Source organism: Paralichthys olivaceus, chromosome 11 (genome assembly GCF_024713975.1).
Source record: "Paralichthys olivaceus isolate ysfri-2021 chromosome 11, ASM2471397v2, whole genome shotgun sequence".
Classification (NCBI taxonomy): domain Eukaryota; kingdom Metazoa; phylum Chordata; class Actinopteri; order Pleuronectiformes; family Paralichthyidae; genus Paralichthys; species Paralichthys olivaceus.
The window spans coordinates 15,295,537-15,315,997 of record NC_091103.1 but is presented as its reverse complement, the minus strand read 5'-3'; the positions used below and the strand labels follow the sequence as shown (position 1 = coordinate 15,315,997).

Sequence of the window (20,461 nt, the reverse complement as noted above, 5' to 3'; positions counted from 1 at the left end):
AATATTATGGCCATACAGGGAGTATTAGGGATATGAGGCCGCATGTGATGGCAATCAACTCACAATGCAAATATTGTCTTTCTCTATCTGGAGTTTTCACGCCCTGCTATGAAAGCAAAGTGTTCCAGTTGGGGGAACATGCTCTGAATCCACACTACTGCATGTATTTAGGAGATGTATAAATCAGAGGGCCGCCTCTCTTTCCTTCAGTTCACTATAATAAAAGAGTTTTGGCGAGAAGTTCTATCTGGGTGGTACAAATCTCTTCTCAAATGTCCATTTTAAACTTACTTTGTGCACACGAGTGGAATGCAGTTTTAGCACCTCGGCTGTAGCCAAAGCAAAATGCTTCACAAATAAGCACAATTGTCCCTCATCAAAGGCTGGAAATACCTTTCATTTCTACAAGGAAAAGCAGAAGTGGACGTGTGAGTGTGTTTGTAGCAGTTGAGGATTATTTCAGAACCATGTCGACCACATTAAATCCTATATTGTCGCCCCAAAAAAATCAAATTTCCTGCTGCTTTTAGATTTGGCTCCTTGAATATTAAAACTCTGATAACATCTTTAGCATTTATTTCAGCTGTGATTCACTGTGTAACAATAATGCCCCACAGCTATAAAGTTAGCGAGATGTCAAAATATATACATAAAACTCATAACTCTTTGTCTCTATGATCACATCATTGCTCAAGAGTGAATGCATGTGTTTGAACAGAGATGTACAGTATATTGTTTTTCTTATTTCACAATAGGAGGAAGCCAAGATTTCATGTGTTTAGGTAAGGAAACTTTTCCAGCTGTGTTACTTGGATAAAAAAGGGATCACGTAGAGAGTCTAGAGGAGACGGACCGAAGACGACGGTGTCTATTTCATAGGTTCTGCCTTCAGGAATGCAAATACCTTCCCTCCATTTCAGCTGGAACCATCAGGAGTATATTCAAGTACATTTGAGCTTTTCACAACAAAGATAAAGATAGTAAATCAGGGAACAGTGAACATAAAATGAAATCAAACAAGTAAATTGATAGTAGAATTCATTATATCAACATATGAGGCTATCACTTAAGCTGCTTTCATGCTCGATAGGGAACTTTGAAGTTCTTAGATGTTGTCTTACAGTAATGGTTGATTTGGGTGAAAGGGATCTATTGTCAGAAATTTTATATGCAATGTTTTCACTAGTGTGTTTCATCTAAATTGTACGAATTGTTGTTTTCTTTACCCTAGACGCCCCTTTATATTTAGATACTTTATATTTACATCTGAAGTGGGTCCTCTCTCTGGAGAGTTTTTACAGTAGCTCAAACTGGAATCTGAACACCTTTTGAGTATTTATGACAACTGAAGACTACCACAGGTTCTCTGTCATGTTTGGAAGCGGAGGGTGAAGTGAGGGGTATTCAGCTGCAACATGCAACGTCACCACTAGCTGTCACTAATTCTACACACTGAACCTTTAAGCTGCTTTCAGACATGCTCTCAAATCAAAATATTTCTGATGTTTTCTGCTGGGGCTGTATGTGAGAACACAAATGTTTGAGTCAGTTGCGTTATCTGGAATCTTCTGTGGAATCACTGCGGAAGCTCTCACCTGAATGTTCCCGACATTTTCCTGTTGTTGTGAATGCTACTGACCTGAACATTCTCCTGCTGCGTTCTTCATATGTGATACAAACTCCAGAAAATAACCAAACCCAATATCCCGGACATTTTCCATAGTTTACACCTGAAAAAAGAGTATGATTGGGATGCTTTCGAAAATTAAGCCAATAGCTTTTCTCACTGATCGCATTACAAATCACATTGGTTTTTTGGAAAAACTTAATTATGGGCTTGAATAATACAAGTTTTGGAAAGCTTCTTCTTGCTTGATAACTTTTTAAATGTATCAACATCAGTGTCGACACATCAGTGTGAGTGTAAACCAGATCACATGCCAGTAAAAACATATTCAGGGTGTTTGCATGATTTTCACATTTGCTTGTTCTCTTCTCTGGCCCATTGTTTTATACCAGACCACCGAGGTGATGCCCTGACCTGGTTCGCCCATCACTAGATGGAAAAAAGAGGCCTGTAATTACTGCAGGACAACTTCCCTCAGTAACTGTAGCTTTGCACTGTCTGATTTTATCGCTGCATGCAAACAGTCTTGCAGTGTCACTGCACTTTGGACTTCTGAGTGGATGAATCCAACATGACAAGTGCAACAAGCAAGCACGTGACAAAATGACTCCTGATTATCGGAATGAAGGGAGACGCTGCATGTTTGCTGGCAGTGGGTTGTCTTCACGAGGTTTAGTGAAATATCAGATGTGACACGTGTCCCATGACCTGTTCTATGGCTCCAAGTTTGGCCTGAGGCTACTTAAACCGCTCTAACTGAGACGTAGCCGCAGAATACTCGAGGCCTGAACTCCCTGACAAAGAGGTGTGTTTGCCTGACCTCCTCTCCTGCACTCTATCAGGATCCAGGGCCCAGTTTGGTTTGCCAGGCCCAGCTCACCATGTTTGTTCTGCTTTATGGCCTCTCTGTTTGTTTTCCCCTTCACTGAAGCGACCACCTCTTGGTCTCAGCAGCACTCGAGTGCGGCCACAATTGGGGTGGGGGGGGGGGGGGGGGGGGGGGGGGGGTCACCGGCCTGGGGCCTGGCCCACCCAGAAAGCAGTGCGCCAAGTCACGTAGAGATAACACACAGCTGCTCAGGTGGTGTAGGTGCTGCAAGGATGTCACCCTCCCTTTTGCAACACACACACTGTGGTAATCAAACATTTAATGTGGCTCTGACATCAGATAGGCAGCTTTTCTTTGTTTGGCAGCTCTCACCTCAGGCTCTTCAAGCTCTTCCCCTGAGGACATCTTAAAACGTAATAACATATGCCAAAGAATAAAGGGGAATCAACCATATGTTGTCTTCAAAGGTAATAATTACCTGATTTATTTCAGAGGGCTGCTACCACAACTGAACTCATAAACAAAGAGTGTCAGAGATTAGATTGATCCATTAGATAAACAGCTGAAACACAACAGAGGGGAAATTCTACTTTACACAGCTTTGTTCATAAAACTATTTATTAGAGACATCAGAGAGAAAACACTACAACATCCTACACTGCAGTTATCCTCATTAAGATGTAGACTGTAGACTGAAATGCTGGATTTCACACATGTGGAATCCAAATATACCACAATAATATCTGATATGCCCCAAAAAAGATGAGTTGGAAGAATTCATCCAGTGCTACTGTTAAGGAATTAAATACTAAATTGAATTTATCACATTTATCTTGATACTGTAAGGAGCCTCAAGTGGCCCTGATGTGCAAACCACAAACACAACTACTAATCACATAGCACAACGCAAAATCAAAAAACATGCCAACGAATCACAAAAACACCAAAACAAGTCAAAATACAAATAACATAAGAAAAGGGCAAAGAAAACACGACAGTGCTTTGAGATTTGCTGTAGTTTTTTCATTATGTGTTGTGTTTTTTGATTTTGCATTGTGCTATATGTTGTCTTCTTGTGTTTTCAAAATTGCTGTTGTGTTCTGTTATTTGTTGTTGTGTTGAGTGAGTTGCAGTTGTGTTTTTTTCATCTGCTGTTGTGTTTAATGTTTGCTGTTGTGTTTTGATTTGTTCTGTTGTTTTTCTTATTTGTTGTGTTTTGTAATTTGCTGTTGTGTTTTGAGATTTGTTGAGTTTTGTGATTTGTTGTGTTTTGAGATTAGTTGTGTTTTAGGATTTGTTGTAGTCTAAGGTGATTTGCTGTGGTGATTTGTGGTCTGTTGTGTTTAAATGTTTTGCTGACAGATTGTATTTTTTTCTTTGGTCTATCTGTTGTGTTGTGTGATTTGCTGTTGTTTTTTGAGTTGTAGTTGTTTTTTGAGTTGTTGTGTTTTGTAATTTGCTGTTGTTTTTTGCTTTGTTGTGTTTTATGATTTGCTGTTGTGTTTAATGTTTTGCTGATTTGTGATTTGATTTGATGAGTTGTCTTTAATTTGTTGCGTTTTGTGGTTTACTGTTTTTTTTATGTCTTTTTTCATCTGTTGTTGGGTTTTGTGATTTGTTGTGTTTTTTTCATGTCTTTTTCCATCTGTTGTTGTGTTTTGTGATGTTCTGTTGTGTTTAGGCCTCCAGGGGCAACCACGGTGATTTAATAAGTCCTAACTTCACCTTTGTTATAATACTTGGATATAATCAGTGCAGCCTGCTCGCTGGTTGCAGAGCGATCACATGAGGCCTTTAGGGGGATGGGCAGTGCTTTCAGAGGGTGGTATAGCTTTAAGAGTTTACTACCATCCCTACACACACTCACACACACACTCACACACACACACAGAAAGTTTGGAAGCGGTGCGATACCGACGCATAGGAAGTGACGGGGGAGCATGAAGTGTCGAGGGAGGAATAAAAAGAAGACGTGAATATCAACAGAAAGCAGAATGAGGAGCAACGTGCCACTGTCGGACTGCCGGCTGCCGCTGTAGCGCTGGGGGGGGGGACTGGATTGCGCACGATCTTATCACCGGACACACACTTTCAATGGAGGTTAACTCTGCTCCTACAAGTGAAAGAGCAGAGATTTCAGAGAGGGGGATTGTCGTCCTGATTTCCATTTAATTGTGGAAAGTGCTTGCGCTCAGGAGGAGGAGGCGGCGGAGGAGGAGGCCATATGGAGGTGCGACCTGCAAACTACAGCCCAGCTCTGAATATGAAGGAGAAGACTTTTCGCGACAAATCCCAGAGAATAGTTGAAGGGATATGAACGCAGATCTGGGGGAATTCTCCTCGATTTTCTCCTCTGTCGGGTCGGGTTGTGCGTCTTTGGGGATGTGTGCGAGTTGGGTCTCTGCGGCTTCAGTTCGGATACTGACGCGTCTGTGCGCCCTGGTGCTGGTGGCCGCGGTGGGACTCGGGTCGGAGCTGAGGGTCCGGGTCCGGCTCGTTGACGGACTGGTGACCGAGGAGGTGCTGGAGGCGGATGGCGAGAGAGACTCGATATCACTGGAATTCAAGCAGGGAGATGGGACACTCATCACTTTTGTGGCGGACTTTAAACAGGTGAGAGGTGGTAACAACTTAAACTACATACTACACATTACTACTACACATTTTTACGCACCGGTGCACCCCCCTGCTTTATTCTGACACTATGTGATGATGATGTGATTTTAAAGTTGCTCTCATCGAGTCTCAGATTTGTCCCCATCAGAACTTGTTGCATCTGAGTCCACCCCATGGTCCCCAAAATAACTGAGGTGGTCCCTGAGTGCTTCAGGAGGTCCTCACATTAAACAAGAAGTTTATCCTGTAGAAGAAGACTGAGCTTTTTAAGGCTGCGAGATATATCTGTAGAATGCGCTTGGGGTCCATCGTCAGTGATCTTCCTGGGGTCATTGGGGGGTTCGGGTGTCAACATCAGACCACCTCACTCAGGTGACCCAACAAGTACCAGCTTGCATCCCGGCAGCAACAATCCATAATTAAGTCATTGTTAGACTAATCCAAAATTACTCAGTCACTTTTTTTACTTGAGAGACCATGGAGACATTACGGGGACCAATAATCAGCCCCAAACTTCACTTCCACTCAACTGGTCCCCATCAGGACAAAAACTGATCATACAGGAGTTTGTTTGTGTTACACAGAATCACAAAACCCCTGCAAATTCAAGTTATGTACCAAGATGTAAGGTCAACAATCCAAAAACTCAGTTGTGGCAAACAGTAGTATAGGTCCACTTATTTACCAATCGCCTTTTCCTTGGGGTATTTTCCCTCACCATTTTTTGTGATTACCACATGAGATCAGCCCCAAATCAAGTCAAAGCTTAAATCAAATAACTGCACTTGCCTTGTGGTTCCTACTTAATTGTTGCAAGGATGCAGGGTTACCAATGTGAAAACCCTCAAAACGTCCTGGAGTAGAGTGTAACCCAAGTAGGGCTTTGGTTTTATTCATCGTTTTCCATCCCAGCATGCGTCTGGCAGAGGTCAAGACAGCTGCTGCTCCTCAGATGTGGTTGGCCACAGACCCCAGCAGCCCTAAAACGCCTGCCGCTCGTGGGACCGGCCCAGAGCTGAGCATCGGCAGCCATATTTAGCATTCTTCTAAAAGTAGACAAGCTGATCAAGTGTCCCGCCCTGGCCAGCACTGCACTTGAGAGTTTTTTTGGGAGAGATGACACTATTTCACTTTTAACAATCACTTCTCAGTCACATAAATGTCAGAGCTGGAAGGAAAACTACAACTGCTGAGCATGAGGGGAGGAGGCGCTCACAGAGGCGCACAGAGCAAAGGCATGTGTCTGTGATGGTTGCTGTCACACAGAAGCTGACAGGCTGGCGAGATGTGAAGGGGGAGATTTACCAGGATTAAGTGGGCATGTCTGACCTTTTTGATCTGCACGTCTGGTTCACTAACCAAAACAGCTAATTTAAAGTTGAAAGAGAAGAGGCCGTCGCCCCCAATCATTGGTGACACACCAATATAAAGAGACATACACTGATCTGTGAGAGAGAGCGTTGGTCGTGCAGGCGACCGGCGCTGCTGTGTCCCTTGATGCATGCGCATGTCCCTGCACACACACACAGGCTACATGTGCACATATGGTTTTGTTTACTTGAATAAAGCCAACAAGAACCTCTTAGATCACTTTACTTTTCCGTTGCTTGATTTATCTGCTCCAGTTGTAGGTCGCCCTCCTCACCCCCTCCTCTTTCTGTGGCTCTTTCTCCCTCTGTCCCCCTGTGTCTCTTGCTTGCTCCTTGCCACTCTCCCCTCACTTCTCCTGCATGTGTTTTTTATTCAGCTCTTGTGCAGTATCTCCAAAATTTATGGAAAGTTGGATGAGCTGTCACTTTCAGCTGCCATGAATATACAGTCCAGATGAATGCATGTGGGAAGAAGAGCGTTTTAACAGGGATGTTGTACACTGGAGAGATTATAATGAACTTCACAGCCAACGGTGGATAGGTATCGCAGCCCACTGGTACAAATCCTCTTTTGTTACTTAGGATAAGTGAATGTAACTTATCAACAAGCATTTCCACTTTTGTCTTTCATTCTGTAAAGTCTATGATCTTTACCAGAATCATTTCCAAAGAAAGGGTTTAGGGATAATCATCAGACAGCCAGCCTCTTGCTCTTTGGTGCTTTGTGAATACGTGGCAGAGATGTGATGGTTAAAAGCCATTAGACACTGGTGGAGTGCTCTACTGGATGTGAGAAGGAAGTTTAGTCAACCTTATCCAAGCAATGAATCACTGTGAGAATCAGCCGCACTGTGATTCCAAGAGGGTTACGTTTGCTCTGATGGCATGTAGACATATGGAAAAAATAATGTGGTTCAGCTTACACTCGACACCTCAGTGTCATGTTGAGTAAATACGCTGAAACCACTTAAGAACTGTAACGTCATTTTTGATTATTGTCCAAGAGCTTTTGCAGGTTAGAAAAGGCAGTCTATGATATGTTATTTGTTGACTGTGCACATACATTAAAATATTTCCAACAATGTTAAACCCGAAATCCACAATTTTATTTGAGGTAACAGGACATTTCATTTTGGACTTCTTTTAATTTGCATCATATCATTTTGGGACCAACTATATATGGCGAAGTTAAAATACACTTCTAGTAAGTTAGTCAATCTGCTGTTTTCTCCTGCCAATGTTTCCATTGGTCACTTGACCTGGATCACGGTTAGTCATTACCATTCGCTGCATAATGTGAATAAAACATTAATACATGACCTGATCTGTGAACATGCTTGGACTGAGGGTCGGTTTTCATCAGCAATGGTGAAGACAACAACTCCTTTGATCCCACACTGCTGCACAATGTCTTCAAACAAGGACTTTGTTTCTTTGCGATCAACGTTGCACACTGCACATTTATTTGAGCAATTTAACTCTCCTCCTATCTGGTGTCACAGTCCAGTTTTTACAACTGAATCTTCTCTCAATAATGGGAAATTGCAGCAATCTGTTAGATAAACAAGCTGTAATGTACAATTGTGCAGCACATGACAAATGTGAAGGCAGATGTGCTGTTGTAACCTCGTACTGACAGTTATTTGTTATTTGCTGATCTGCTTTTTTTTTTCCTTCGGCAACCATTGAAACAATTTATGGTCTAACACAGTCAGAGACCTTGAGCTGAACATAAACCATGTCTCGTAGATTAATCCCAGGGAAATGTCTCACATATTTGAAGAGGCTGTTTTGGGTCGTTCCAGATGTAGGAACTTTGTCACAGGAGTTAATCAGTTTGTTCTCCGTGTGTCTGACTTTCATGTCCAACTAGTTGGTTTGATCAATGCAGGAATGCGAGTGACTTCACAGGGCTCTCTCAGCTGAGTTCACACTTGAAGAAGGTTTCATTTCTAGGATGAAATGGTGCACATCCTTCATGCACCTTGGCTACAGTATATAATAGAACATCTGAGAGCAATGTTAGAACAGTTTTATGTCTTTTGAAGTTATACAAGTAACCCTTTGGTCACAATAGTGCAGAAGGATTTGAAAGGCTATTCAAGCTTTCTATATACACTGGTGTTTTAAGATCATGTTCAAACAGTCTGCTGTCATCAAAGAAATGCCTCAGTAGTCAAAGTTTGGATGGTGTCTGCTTTCAGACATGCATTAAAATACGGATATTTTCCTGAAATTTTCCTGCTAGAGGTGTCAGGTGAAAAACTGGAAGAATGCAAATATATCCATCTCCTTTTCAAATTTGTTGTCACCTCTCAGATAAATTTGAAGGCTGTTAGTATCTTCTCCCACCATCTTCAATGTGACAGATTTCTGCTGCAAATTTTACATATATAAGTTATGCCATGCCTTCTGCTTCACCCAGACACCATCTATCTCATATATTCCCCCGAAAATGTTCCTTTATTTGTGAACGCATCTGACGAGACAATTTCCTGCTGTGCTCTTCATATGTGAAAAGCAATCTCTGGAAAAAATCTGGAAAATTGGGTGCAGACTGAAAATAGTGTTATTGGCATGCTTTAAACAACTGATCATGCAAAAAATCACATCAGGTTTAAAAAAGCTTCAGCATTGTTATAAACATAAAATAATAAACAACAAAATAAGATTGGAAGTTTTGGAGAGTTTCTTCTTGGCATGAAAGTTGTAAATGTGTCTATGTCAGTGTTGACACAGCATAAGCTACCTCTTGCTGTGCTGACGGGTCAAGGGAGCAACAGATGTTGGGAAGTCACTCGACTATCTCACACTATTACGTTAAATGGGTCTGGATTTTGTAAACAATGGCGCCATGATGTGAATGAGCACGTCTGCCGCTTCTGTTAATTCAGCCTTTATAAAGCGGATTGAGTTTCAGCCAGGGGCCCTCCGGTCAGCTCACACTATAGTGTATATTGTGATGTGTATATTGTCTTCAAAGTACAGTGGCTTGATGTCATTACGCACAACAATGAGCTTGCTGTAAGAATGCACTGAAGATTCCTCACACACCCTCATGTGCTATGTTAAAAGCAGAATGAGAGGTGGGATGCCTCTCTCCCTTTGGGATACACAATATCTGTGACCCATTTTGGCAGGTGACCATTCCTAGTTCTCTCGCAGCCTTCACTTACTTCATTGTTCATCAGAATTGTTCTAACTAGTGCAGTGGCCATTCTAAACAAGCCTGTGTGGAATGGGCTGTTTGCTTTGAATATGGTAATGCTGGTTGCAGCTTTCTGTCTGAAATTGTAGAAGTGTGCTGTAGTAATTGAGCCGTGGCAAGTAAAGATCGACAGAACCCTAATTTCTGTGTTCGTGAGTGCACTGTTGTCGTGTTCAACAGCGTCACTTATGTCAAAGGTATTGCTTTTCCAAATTTGACACTGCTCATCCTTGGGCCCTTATCAATACACATGCCGAGTGTGAAGTGTGAAGCCGATAAGATGAACGATTATCAAGATGCGTGAGCCACAAACAGACAAACTAACTGAGATTTGTGGAGTTTGTAGATAGCTGAATTTGAACTGTAGCCATTCTGCAAACTGTCCTGTGTGTGAGACTTTTTGGCAATTGATTTTGTTCTTTTTTGTTTTCTGGGAAGCCACTGCCAGTGGTTTTTCCCTGACTGCTGGCTCTACATCAGATAAAAGTCGGTGCCGTCACCTCTTTTTTTTCTTCTTTGGGCTGCCACACCTTGCCTCTCACTCAACCCTGAAACACCATCCCATTTTGTCACTTGCACAAACTTGTACTGTAAAGTTTATTTTTTTACAGGTACATGTCACCTATTCCAGGAAATGTCTTGTGAGGACACACACACACACTGTGGGGGCAGATGATGACTTTTCCTCACAACTGTTGGGAAAGGTCACAGTGAGTCATCTGCGAGTCACCATCAGTCAGTGAACTCATCCGTGCGATAAATGCAGCCCCAGAGTGAGTGAAAATGAAGCCACTCACATTGAATTTCACATATTCCTTTGTCGGCACAATGAACATTCAGATATTCAAGCTGTTGTTTGTGTTGAGCAGTCACTCAGAAGACTTCTTCTTCCTGCTCAGCCTTCCTTGTCATGGCGATGGCTCTTTTCTGGGTGGGAGAGAGAAACTCCACTAAATAAGTTAATGATAAAATAACATGTGGGATTACAAACTAACAAACCGCTCTTACTTTTCAAGAAATAGTCCCTCATTACTTGAAATAATATTAATGTTTATTGATCTAATTCTAACTGCCGAGGTCTTTGTGCTGGACAGATTAACATGAAATCTGGTGGAAGGATGTGTTCTAGTCAGGAATGAGCCTCTTAAATTTTCAAATTTGAATCTGAATTGGGGGGCAGATCCAGGATTCTTTTTTTCACTTTCTCTAATATTCGAGAGCTAGCGTTTTTCAACATCTCTGTTGAATAATTGATGGGCCGATAATCATGAGTGTGTGCAATTTGATATAGATCCAAATAAAATCCTGATCAAGTGAATTTAAATTCCTTTGTTAATATATACACTCTATTCCCTTCTAGTTTATATATTAAATAAAATCATTGCAGATTTTGGGTTGTTTTTTTATATAAATCAGTTTCTGTTTATCCCATGCATTGTCATTCCAGTATATGCAGGCTGTTTACCTTTCCAGGGATGGACCCTCTTATATCATGTCCTAACCACCCTTTGTTCTGGCTGACTCTGAATCCCAGTGGAAAAAAGGCCTCTTCTGCGGCCTTGTTGTGGCCCTTCAAGGCCCCACATGGGCCCCCTTTTGCCTCTTGTGGCCTCCGTTGATGTCTTTATCCGTGATCCTCCCCCCACCATACGGGCCAGATGTTCATATGTAATACTGCTGATAAAGAAAAGGGCTTCCTACTCCCACAGTGACGCAGGGGGAGACAGGAACAGCTATCATTCACATGTTCAGATCTTTTTTTTTTTTCTCCAGTGATCAGTGACAGTTGAGTGCACCGAGCTGCTGACATCCTTTGATGGATAAGCAGACAGCAGTTGTGGCTTGCACTGCGCATAGTTGTGATCATTCAGAAGATCACAGTTGGCAACAAAAAGCTAACAAAGGGTTTAGTCTGCCACATCTTCCGTTTTGATCCCCACACAGTGTCCTGAAGTGCACTATAGTCAAATCTATCCATGGCTGTGTCCTTTTTGGCTACTTTACACAAATGTACTGTGTTACACTTCACTCTGCATCAGTTCAGTTCTATTGCTGAAGTTTAAAGTCAACACGTGTGATGGTATTACCCCACCCATTTTTCTCTGTCAAATAAACTGCTCTTGTCACTTTTCTATCCATAAAAGAGAATTCCTACAATAAAAGTTAAGAAAAAGAGGAAAGAAAGTATGTTTTGAAAAGTGCTTTTAAAGAACAAGTATTATTTGGCCAATTGATTTTCTTTTCTATAAAATAAACACTTGATATTCATATTTTCCAAATGTAATGGAAAACTATTGTTATAAGTAAAACCTTTGAAAATACAGCATTATTCATATATCTGCTTTCACAAAAAAGTTTTTCATATATATAGTTTGAATGATACCAATGTTTTTATAATCCTTTGCCTTAAAACAGCTGTTGGTGTGTGTCCAGCCACAGGATATGAAAGCTGTGGGTCAATGGTTAGAGGCAGAATTGGACCGAAGCTGTCTCTATTGTTTTGTTTTTTCCCTTATCTATCTGCCTCGTTTCCTTCCCTGTTTGCACTCGCTGTTTGTCTCTCATTTCCTGAATGCAAAGTCTCCATAAACAGTTTGGGTGTCTGGATAATTGCATCCAGATTCTGTGTGAAGAAATGGTTCCCTCAGTGTGGCCTGCACATATTTTACACAGGTTTGAAGCATTTGGAATACTGTTGGTAAAAGCTGTTGGTGCAGTTTTTATGGTTCGACTTCTGAGTTCATGTATTAAAACTCCAGCAGTAGGCAAAGTAAGTTACCTCCCAATGTTGCCAAGAAAATATCCCAGGAGAACTCCTTTCTTTCTGTGGCCTCCCATGTTTGCATTGTCCATTCACTGCCACTGTTTACTAATTGGTTCACTCTTTGGACAGCCAGGTGTGACCAGCCCCAAATGTGACTCCACATTCCTGCCTTTGGAGCCTCTGTAATTAGCTTCAACTCAAGCATTTCTTAGCGTAGCAGCTTTTCTCCCGCTCCTTTTGTCTGTCTCCCCCTGTTTTCCCCCCGCTCTCCCCCAACGTGTTCCTTAATCCCTGCCCACACCTGTGCTTTCTTTCCCAGCACGCTCCACTCATGCACCACAGCAAATATCTTCCTTATTCCAAAATATGGTAAATCCATATGCTGTTTGTATCACAGAGTCAGAACCATTCAGTGAGTTTGGGTGGTCTCAAAAGTCAATACAGTGTTTTATCTGGTATCTTACTACAAATAAAAGACTAATGGATCAAATGGATTTTATGGGCTTTAATGTTAAACTCCTTTCAGTCATGCACTGAAGTATGAACATTTTCCTGAAATATTCTGAAGGGATTGCACACAAGAACACAGATTTCTGCATTAGTTGCTCCAGGCTCATCCTAGAACTTTTCCTGCTAGCCCTCCGAGTAAAATGTCCCAGTGAGCCCACGTGAGCATACATCAGGATAGGATGTCCAGAAAGATTTAGTGATGTTGGTGTTGGTGTTGTTTGGAATGCGCAACAGACGCAAAACTGAAAAACCAAAAAGAATAAAAATGTCTCTGGACACAGACCAAGATGTCAATTTGGGAAGACAATGAGATTTGAGAGCTTTTGGTGATAAGAGCCAATGCCAGTGTCATTATACTGTAAACAAAAACGTTTGATTTCCACAGCAGAATTTGTTAATGTCCTGCCTCCCAGATTCTACCCGTTACCTGAAAGTTCCAGACATTTTCCTCACCAGGACAATCTCCTGCTGAGTTCCTGTTATTTGAAAAACATGCAGGCATAGTAACCACTGACAGGGAAAGGGAATTTAAAAGATCGAAAAAAATTGATTCCATTTTTTTATAAATCAATCATCTGATTTCAGCTCTAAACAATTACTTTAAAAGGTAATTTCAGACCATTGCACAAACCCATAGAGACCCACTATGATTTCAAATGACTCAGAGCATGGGTGACCAGCAGCTAGCCATCAGCCTTATCAACAGACAGGGTCTTAGAGGGGATTGGAAAACAGGAAGAACTCGCTGCTCAGGGGGATAGCTATTGGTACACTGTGTGTGTTTGTGTGTGTGTGGGTGTTGTGGGTGTGGGTCAGTGGAAGTGGAACTTCCCCAGTGTGTGTGTGTGTGCGCATGCATTTCTGTGAGTTCCATCCATGCATGCAAGTGTGAGGTGGCACAGTTTGTGTAAAAATCCAAAGTGAGATTTTTATGTCTTGTAGTATTTCACTGTGGCATTTAAACTGCTCTTAGCTACAGAAGCCTGTTAGAAAAATAACCTTGTTTTTGTTCCAGTATATGAGCTTCTCACAGCTCTGATTCTAAGAGCCAGTAAACCAGGTACATGCTCTATAAAGAGAGTACATTTGACCAGGTGGGTTACAACTACAGTGATGGAGAATATTCTCTGTAAATGGCACCCTTTGAGTGTTTGAATAGGCTTTTGTGCACCTCATTAAATAATCTGGCCCACCAAAGGTAGCCACAAACAGGCCCCCGCCTATCTCCTGTTTAACAGGTCTTAGTATGACCCACACGTCACGTTGCATGAATACAGACTTGTGTTTGGCTGTTGGCCAGCGGTAGTTTGTCTACAAATGCACTAAGTCCCCGGTGTCAAGGAGCAATGCTGAAGAATCTGTACTTGTGTGGATTATTTATAGCCGTGCTGACATTTACGCTGCTCTGGGGGGAAAAAACTCAAGGCAACACTGCCCTTTGATTATGATATTGCCCGTCTCTTTCATGACGAGGGAAATGTCACTCTTTTAATTCTTAATGTCCATACCTGATGATTTGCTCTAAGTGTTGGTCTGCCAACCTTTCATTTTATTTAGGTCTGAGGAAATGCACTTTTAGGTGGTGACTCACTTCCCTGATATAGGAACAACCACTTCTTTCAGCAGTAGTTCTGAATTTAATTTGACTTAACCTTAAGTTTTGAGCTCTGGCTCTAGTTGACTGAAGTTGCAGTTGTGTTTTTCTATTTAGAAGCATCAACAGCATTAAACTGATCTGTGGACTGTTATACAAGCAACATTTGACTGAACCTTAATATAGAGTTCAAAGGTTCTGCCACAACAGGAAACAGTATGTTACTCACTACTATTATCGGTTGCTCTTATCACAGTGATGTTTGTTCAATTGCTTATCTTTACAGTAAGTTTGGTTTTGATTAGTTATTTGAGTCTATAGATATGTTATAGACAGCTGAGACCAGCGGGACATCGCTGCCGTGGCCTTATCCCTGATTTCCACTGCAGAGACTCTCAGACTCATTAACATCCGGCATCTCTCCTCATCAACACTTTGCATTAGGCTCCGACTTGTTTGGATGCTGCCTGTCATCACAACAGCAGTTCACATTTTACTCGTTTTACTACCTTTTCCTTTCATCACACTTTGAGTGTGTGCCTTCACAAGCGAGTCAGCGTGTGCATGTGCCAGTGCTGGTTTTCAGGCAGTGAGTCTGGTCTTGTCCAAACAAACGGTTGAATCCAGCAGCTTCTGTCTGGAACAGAGATGTGGCAGATGATGTCATTGTTATTACTCTATGGGCTGGCAGAAGCCACGCTGATTATTATCTCAGCTGTACCTAAACTGCCAGGATATCAACACTGGTTTGTTTTTTAGCCATTTAAGCAATCGCCTGCCCACTGTAGATTCACTTTTAGCATAGAAACAAAAGAGTGGTGTTGATTGTCTCATCTTACTCTGCATTAAAGTAAATTTCCCATTAAATGTCCTATTGTGTACAGATGATGTCGGGTTAAGTTGCATCAGAAAATGTTGTTGCCACAGTTTACACCGGTGCCCTCCCCTTGCCTTTTTGGCCTAAATCCAATTGCGTAGCAGCAGAGGTAGACAATCATTAATCTGGACAAATAATGACACCAGAGGAGGAGGAGATCTCAGGCTCCACACATTAGTACTAAGCAAAGTTCCAAAGAAGCAGAGTTCGTGGGGTTCTACCCTGCTTCTCTGTAATTACCCAGAGAGCCCTGGGGCAGATCCATGTGGCTGAGACGAATGCCTTCCCCCTTCTCTCTCTCTCTCTCTCTCTCTCTCTCTCTCTCTCTCCCTCTCCCTCTCTCTCCCTCTCTCCCTGCCTACACATACAGCGTCCCAGTGTAGCGCCATGTGTCTGCAATATGGGAGGTCTGGAAGCCGTGGCCTCTGCGTCTCCCTTCACTTGAGGGGAAATGGCACTCTTCCCCGTCTCCGTTCACGATGATATATCAGTGCCTCCTCTAGTCCTGACATTCTCTTTAATCAGTCAGACTTTGTTCTCTCTTTAAAAAAAAAAAAAAAAAACTAGAGTATTGGGTTATTATTACAGTAGGGCAACATCTGAGGTATTTAATTTCAACTTTCTGGGTTTCTTTGAGTCTATGAGTTCATAAGGCAGCTCACAGAGATCTGTTGGGGGTGTGCGATCTGAGGTTAATATCTCGCAAAGCCTGTGAATCAATATTTGCTCAGTAATTTGCTTTCCAAAGGTCAAATAGCATCGCATGATTGTCTTGTGTAATAGCCATGCTTGTATTGTACGCCTGCCAGAAACTCTTTTCACAGATAGCAGTGGCGCTTGGGATGGGGAACCGGCGATCCCATAAAGGTTGTATTGCTTTCCTGCCAGTGCGTACATTCTTGCATGCAGGCGGTGGGACCCTCAAGCTCGGGGAGGACTCGATGGGGTTATCTCTGCTGCATTTTATCCGCAGGGTTCCTCCAGCTCGGGGAGTGACAGCCTCCTCCTCTGAAGCCTGTTTGCTTCAGACCTGTGTGTGAAAAGCGGAGGAGGGGTGTTTGGGACTGTGTGTGCCTGTCTTGGAAGCTGAAGCCAAGGAGGGGGGGTGTTGTCTAATGAATAGGGAGACAGGTCTGCTGCTCTGCTCTCCCCACTCCTCAAGCTTCCCATCATGCTTTGCCTGCCCTCTTACGGAACTCTTTATGGCCTTTGGTTCAGTGCCAGATCTCCGTCACATTTGCCAACAGCAGCAAGGTTCTTGTGTGTGTGTGTGCGCGAGAGAGTTCTCCGCTATCACAGTTTTCCTATTTCTACGGCTCCACATAAAACAGAGTGGTTAAAAAAAACGATAGGTTTGTCATGAAACAGGCCCATGGGCCTTAATTTGACAGCAAAAGTAACCAGAGCGTGACTGGAGCAACGTCTCACAGGCATACAGACAATAAAAAGTATCAACAAACTGTCAGATGAGACTCTATCGATGGAGAGAACATAAACTCCTCTTTACTTTTAGCAGACGGTTGTTTGAGCATCTTTGAACTCCACATATTGAATTACTTTGTGTGTCTGGAAAAGTACTGCATCAAGTACCAAAATGGAAAGAGTATTTTTTCTAATCTGTATGAGTCTGTGCATATAAACAGTAAGTTACAACAACCTCGCCTCTCGCACCACTTCAATGTCTTCTGGGAACTGTCTGTGTATCCGTTCAGCCAGCCAGACATCTCTCATCTCGCCGTGTCTTTCAGGATGTGAAGATATTTCGGGCGCTTATTCTCGGCGAGCTGGAAAGAGGGCAGAACCAGTACCAGGCGCTGTGCTTCATCTCTCGCCTCAACCGCAATGAGATCATCCCCAGCGAGTCTATGGCCCGTCTCAGACAGGTATGACATTGGCTGTGAAATTTTCAGCTCCGTTACTCTCATCAATAGATTGATCACATTGCCCAGAATGCTTATTATCCTGCACTGTCTGCTCAGAAAAATCCTCAGGCCATTCGCTTGGCAGAGGAGCGGAGAGGACTGGAGCAGCTGACCATGAGCGTGGCTGTCAATCTCAGCCAGGCCTCGCAGCTCAGCTCCCACATCCACAACATGTGCAGCGAAGCCCGAGAGGCCGTGTACACCAGGGAGGCAGATGTCAAACACTGGCTGGACAAAGGTCAGTGCTCATCGTACCGTTGTTTATAACAGAAACTTTTATAGGTGGACTGAGCAACATGTTTGTCTGTTGGTTTATCTCTTCTCTGCCACCCCCCTCATTATCTCTCCACTGACTGTTCTCATCCCCCCCACACCGTCCCTGTCATCCGTATTGCCTCAACACCTCTTTCCTCATGTCAGTGATATGACTCCATGATTTATCTTGTTTTTTTGTGATATGGCTACATCAATCTTCATTCTATCTGTAGCCGTTCTTAGACATGAACTCTGGAAGACATCCGGAAAATTTGATCTGGACATTTTTTGGAGTTTCTTACTTTCACATAAGAAGAACACAACAGGAGATTGTGCTGGTCAGACATGTTCACTGCAACAAGGATATGTCCAGAACATTCAGGCGAGGGTTGGTGCCCGGGAAGAGTGTGAAGGAGGCAGGATGTGACATAGAAACTCCAGCATCCAATATGTGTATAGTAGTGATTAAGGTTATACCCGTGGACTCGCAGTTGAACCGAGAAGGTACATTTTGTATATTTCTCTAAATTGTCCTCATTCCCCTGGATTTAAAACACAGTAATAAAGTAATAAAATCTAGCCATGTGTTTTTTCTTTTGGAATCCAGTGGGATCCTGCATCTTAATGGCAATGAACTCCAAATTGTTCCAGCTGAGGAGAATCCATACGACAGCACCATTGTCTGCTGACAGCACTGTTATACAGGGAACAAAGTTGATCGTCATGGCTCACAAAGCTCTCTTTTGCATTAAACAAGCTGTGCACTGGTATCTGTAGAGGGAATCACAGTTATGTCTCCTTTGCATAACAAAGCTTCCAAACCACAGCACCGTCTCCCTCCTTTTAGCCACTTTGTTTACCCTCTTCAGTACAGTGTGGTGTTTCAGTGAGAGGGAATGATTCACACAGCTGTATGATAGCACGATCTTTGTATATAACGCTGCATGACTTGATAATAATGCCCCTGCTCCTCTGTCGTAGGTGTGGATGGCTCCATATTCGAGGTCCTGCCCATAACAACGGAGGCGCCCAGCTTTCAGGCCTGTCACTCCACTAAAGACTTGTGGCAGCCCTGTCTCTGCACGTACAGCCTGCGTCTGGAGTGGTACCCATGTCTGCTGAAGTACTGCCGCAGCCGGGACACCACAGGTAGAGGCTCCACCTACAAGTGTGGCATAAAGAGCTGCAGCAAGGGATACCATTTCACCTACTATGTTCCCCAGAAGCAGCTGTGTCTATGGGACGAGGAGACTTAGTGTTTGTTTCTGGGCGGCGAAGAAAAGAGATGCTTCCCCACCCCTGCTGTTCAAAGTAAACACAGTAACACTGGACCTCAGTTTATGTGATGACGAGGGAAGCTGTCTCAGATGGGGAGTGGTGAGATCCAGATGTTCCAGCTCAAACAGAAACAAATTCAGGTTCACAAATGAGACCAAAACCATCACAGGGGGACAGATGCAGCACATTGTTTGAAGAGACTCATTCAACTTTCTGGGAAAATGCAACTACAGTGTGACTTTGCCAAGAAACTCTTTTGTGCCTTTTTTTGGGGGGGGGGGGATTCCTGGAGCAGTTGACGGAGACCAACAACAATAACCTCTCGAGGAAGCTACTGTATGCACAAAGATGGACAGAGTCCCTCTCTGACACAAAGGAGTTATACAAACACACTCTTCCATCCTGATGAAGGAATATTTGGATGGTTGATTTCTCCCTCTCCTAAAGCTCTGTGAAAAACCTTGGTATATCCAGCTAAATGCCTGCTTATAACAATGTAAGATGGCTGACAGAGAAAATGTTTCTTCAATGCTGGCTTTATTTATTTTGGTTGCAAAGTGAAATTATGGATGACTATTTTTGTATAATTTTTTTTAAAATAACCTCATCATTTTCTCCTCTTTTTTTTCAATTAAACTAGCTCTTAATCTTCAATATCCAAACCACAGGTCCTCAGTAGTAGGAAGAAATCAAACACATTTCAGAAACATTTAACCTCCTCGTTAAAATCCAGATGTCACGTTACTTCTAAACTAGGTTTATCATCGTATATCACAGGACAGTCAGTTTTAGTTCTGCTTTAACCCATCATACCCACATCCCACGTCTGTTTCCAGTAAACCAAAGTCACAAGTAAATACTGTCAAAGGGTGTAAAGTTTCACATTTTAGAAACCGGCTCTTCAGCTTGACGTTTTCCTGCAGGTTAAACTTTTTATAATCTATACTGCCATCTACTGGTCATACAGTGTTTCTTGTGTTTCATGTCTCCTAAATTTTAATAATTTATACATCACATATCCCTAATTATTTACAGACATAATTTAAGGAGCACTTCTTAAACTTGTGGGACCAAATGTCATTATTGTCTGTTCCTTAGAGCAATAGTTTGGAAGTATGATTTTTTTTGGTTTCTCTTACCTCCATCTTCATTTAAGTCTTTACTGCCATATCAAAGGTTCATCTTTTTATTATGTATGTCCTGCTAACTAAAGAACCAAATGAGCGAAGCATTTCTAATTGTGGCCTTTTCTGGTGATCAAGTGCCTTAACATTTCCACTGATATCTTTGCTATGTAATTATGTAGTTTAAGTTGTTAAATATATTTTTTTCTATGAAAGAGTTCTGAATATGCTGTAAAATGTTGCCATAAGGATAAAATGAAGCAGTTAGGTGGTGTACCATTTATGAGTCGTTTTACATTAATTGTTTCAATAAAGTCTTTCCTTGCACTGCATACTGTACTTATGCATGTTTATTTCTATGACTTAATTACCTTTACCATTACATTTTGCTGCTGATCCAGGAAGTTCTTTTTACATTCTTTGTGAAATAGGACACTTGTCAACATGATCCTAGATTTTCCAGAGAATAATTATTTATCTTATCTTG

The 20,461-nt window shown here is 42.3% G+C and overlaps 1 protein-coding gene across 1 annotated transcript; it reads left to right on the top strand.

Annotated features, from left to right (window-relative positions):
• The first annotated feature begins 4,326 nt into the window (after positions 1-4,326).
• On the top strand, positions 4,327-20,306 carry oafa (OAF homolog a (Drosophila)). The gene is made up of 4 exons (XM_020088564.2): positions 4,327-5,069; positions 17,144-17,278; positions 17,375-17,555; positions 18,554-20,306. Exons 1-4 carry the CDS (start codon positions 4,770-4,772, stop codon positions 18,826-18,828), a joined length of 891 nt encoding a protein of 296 aa, XP_019944123.1. The 5' UTR covers positions 4,327-4,769; the 3' UTR covers positions 18,829-20,306.
• The last annotated feature ends 155 nt before the right edge of the window (positions 20,307-20,461 follow it).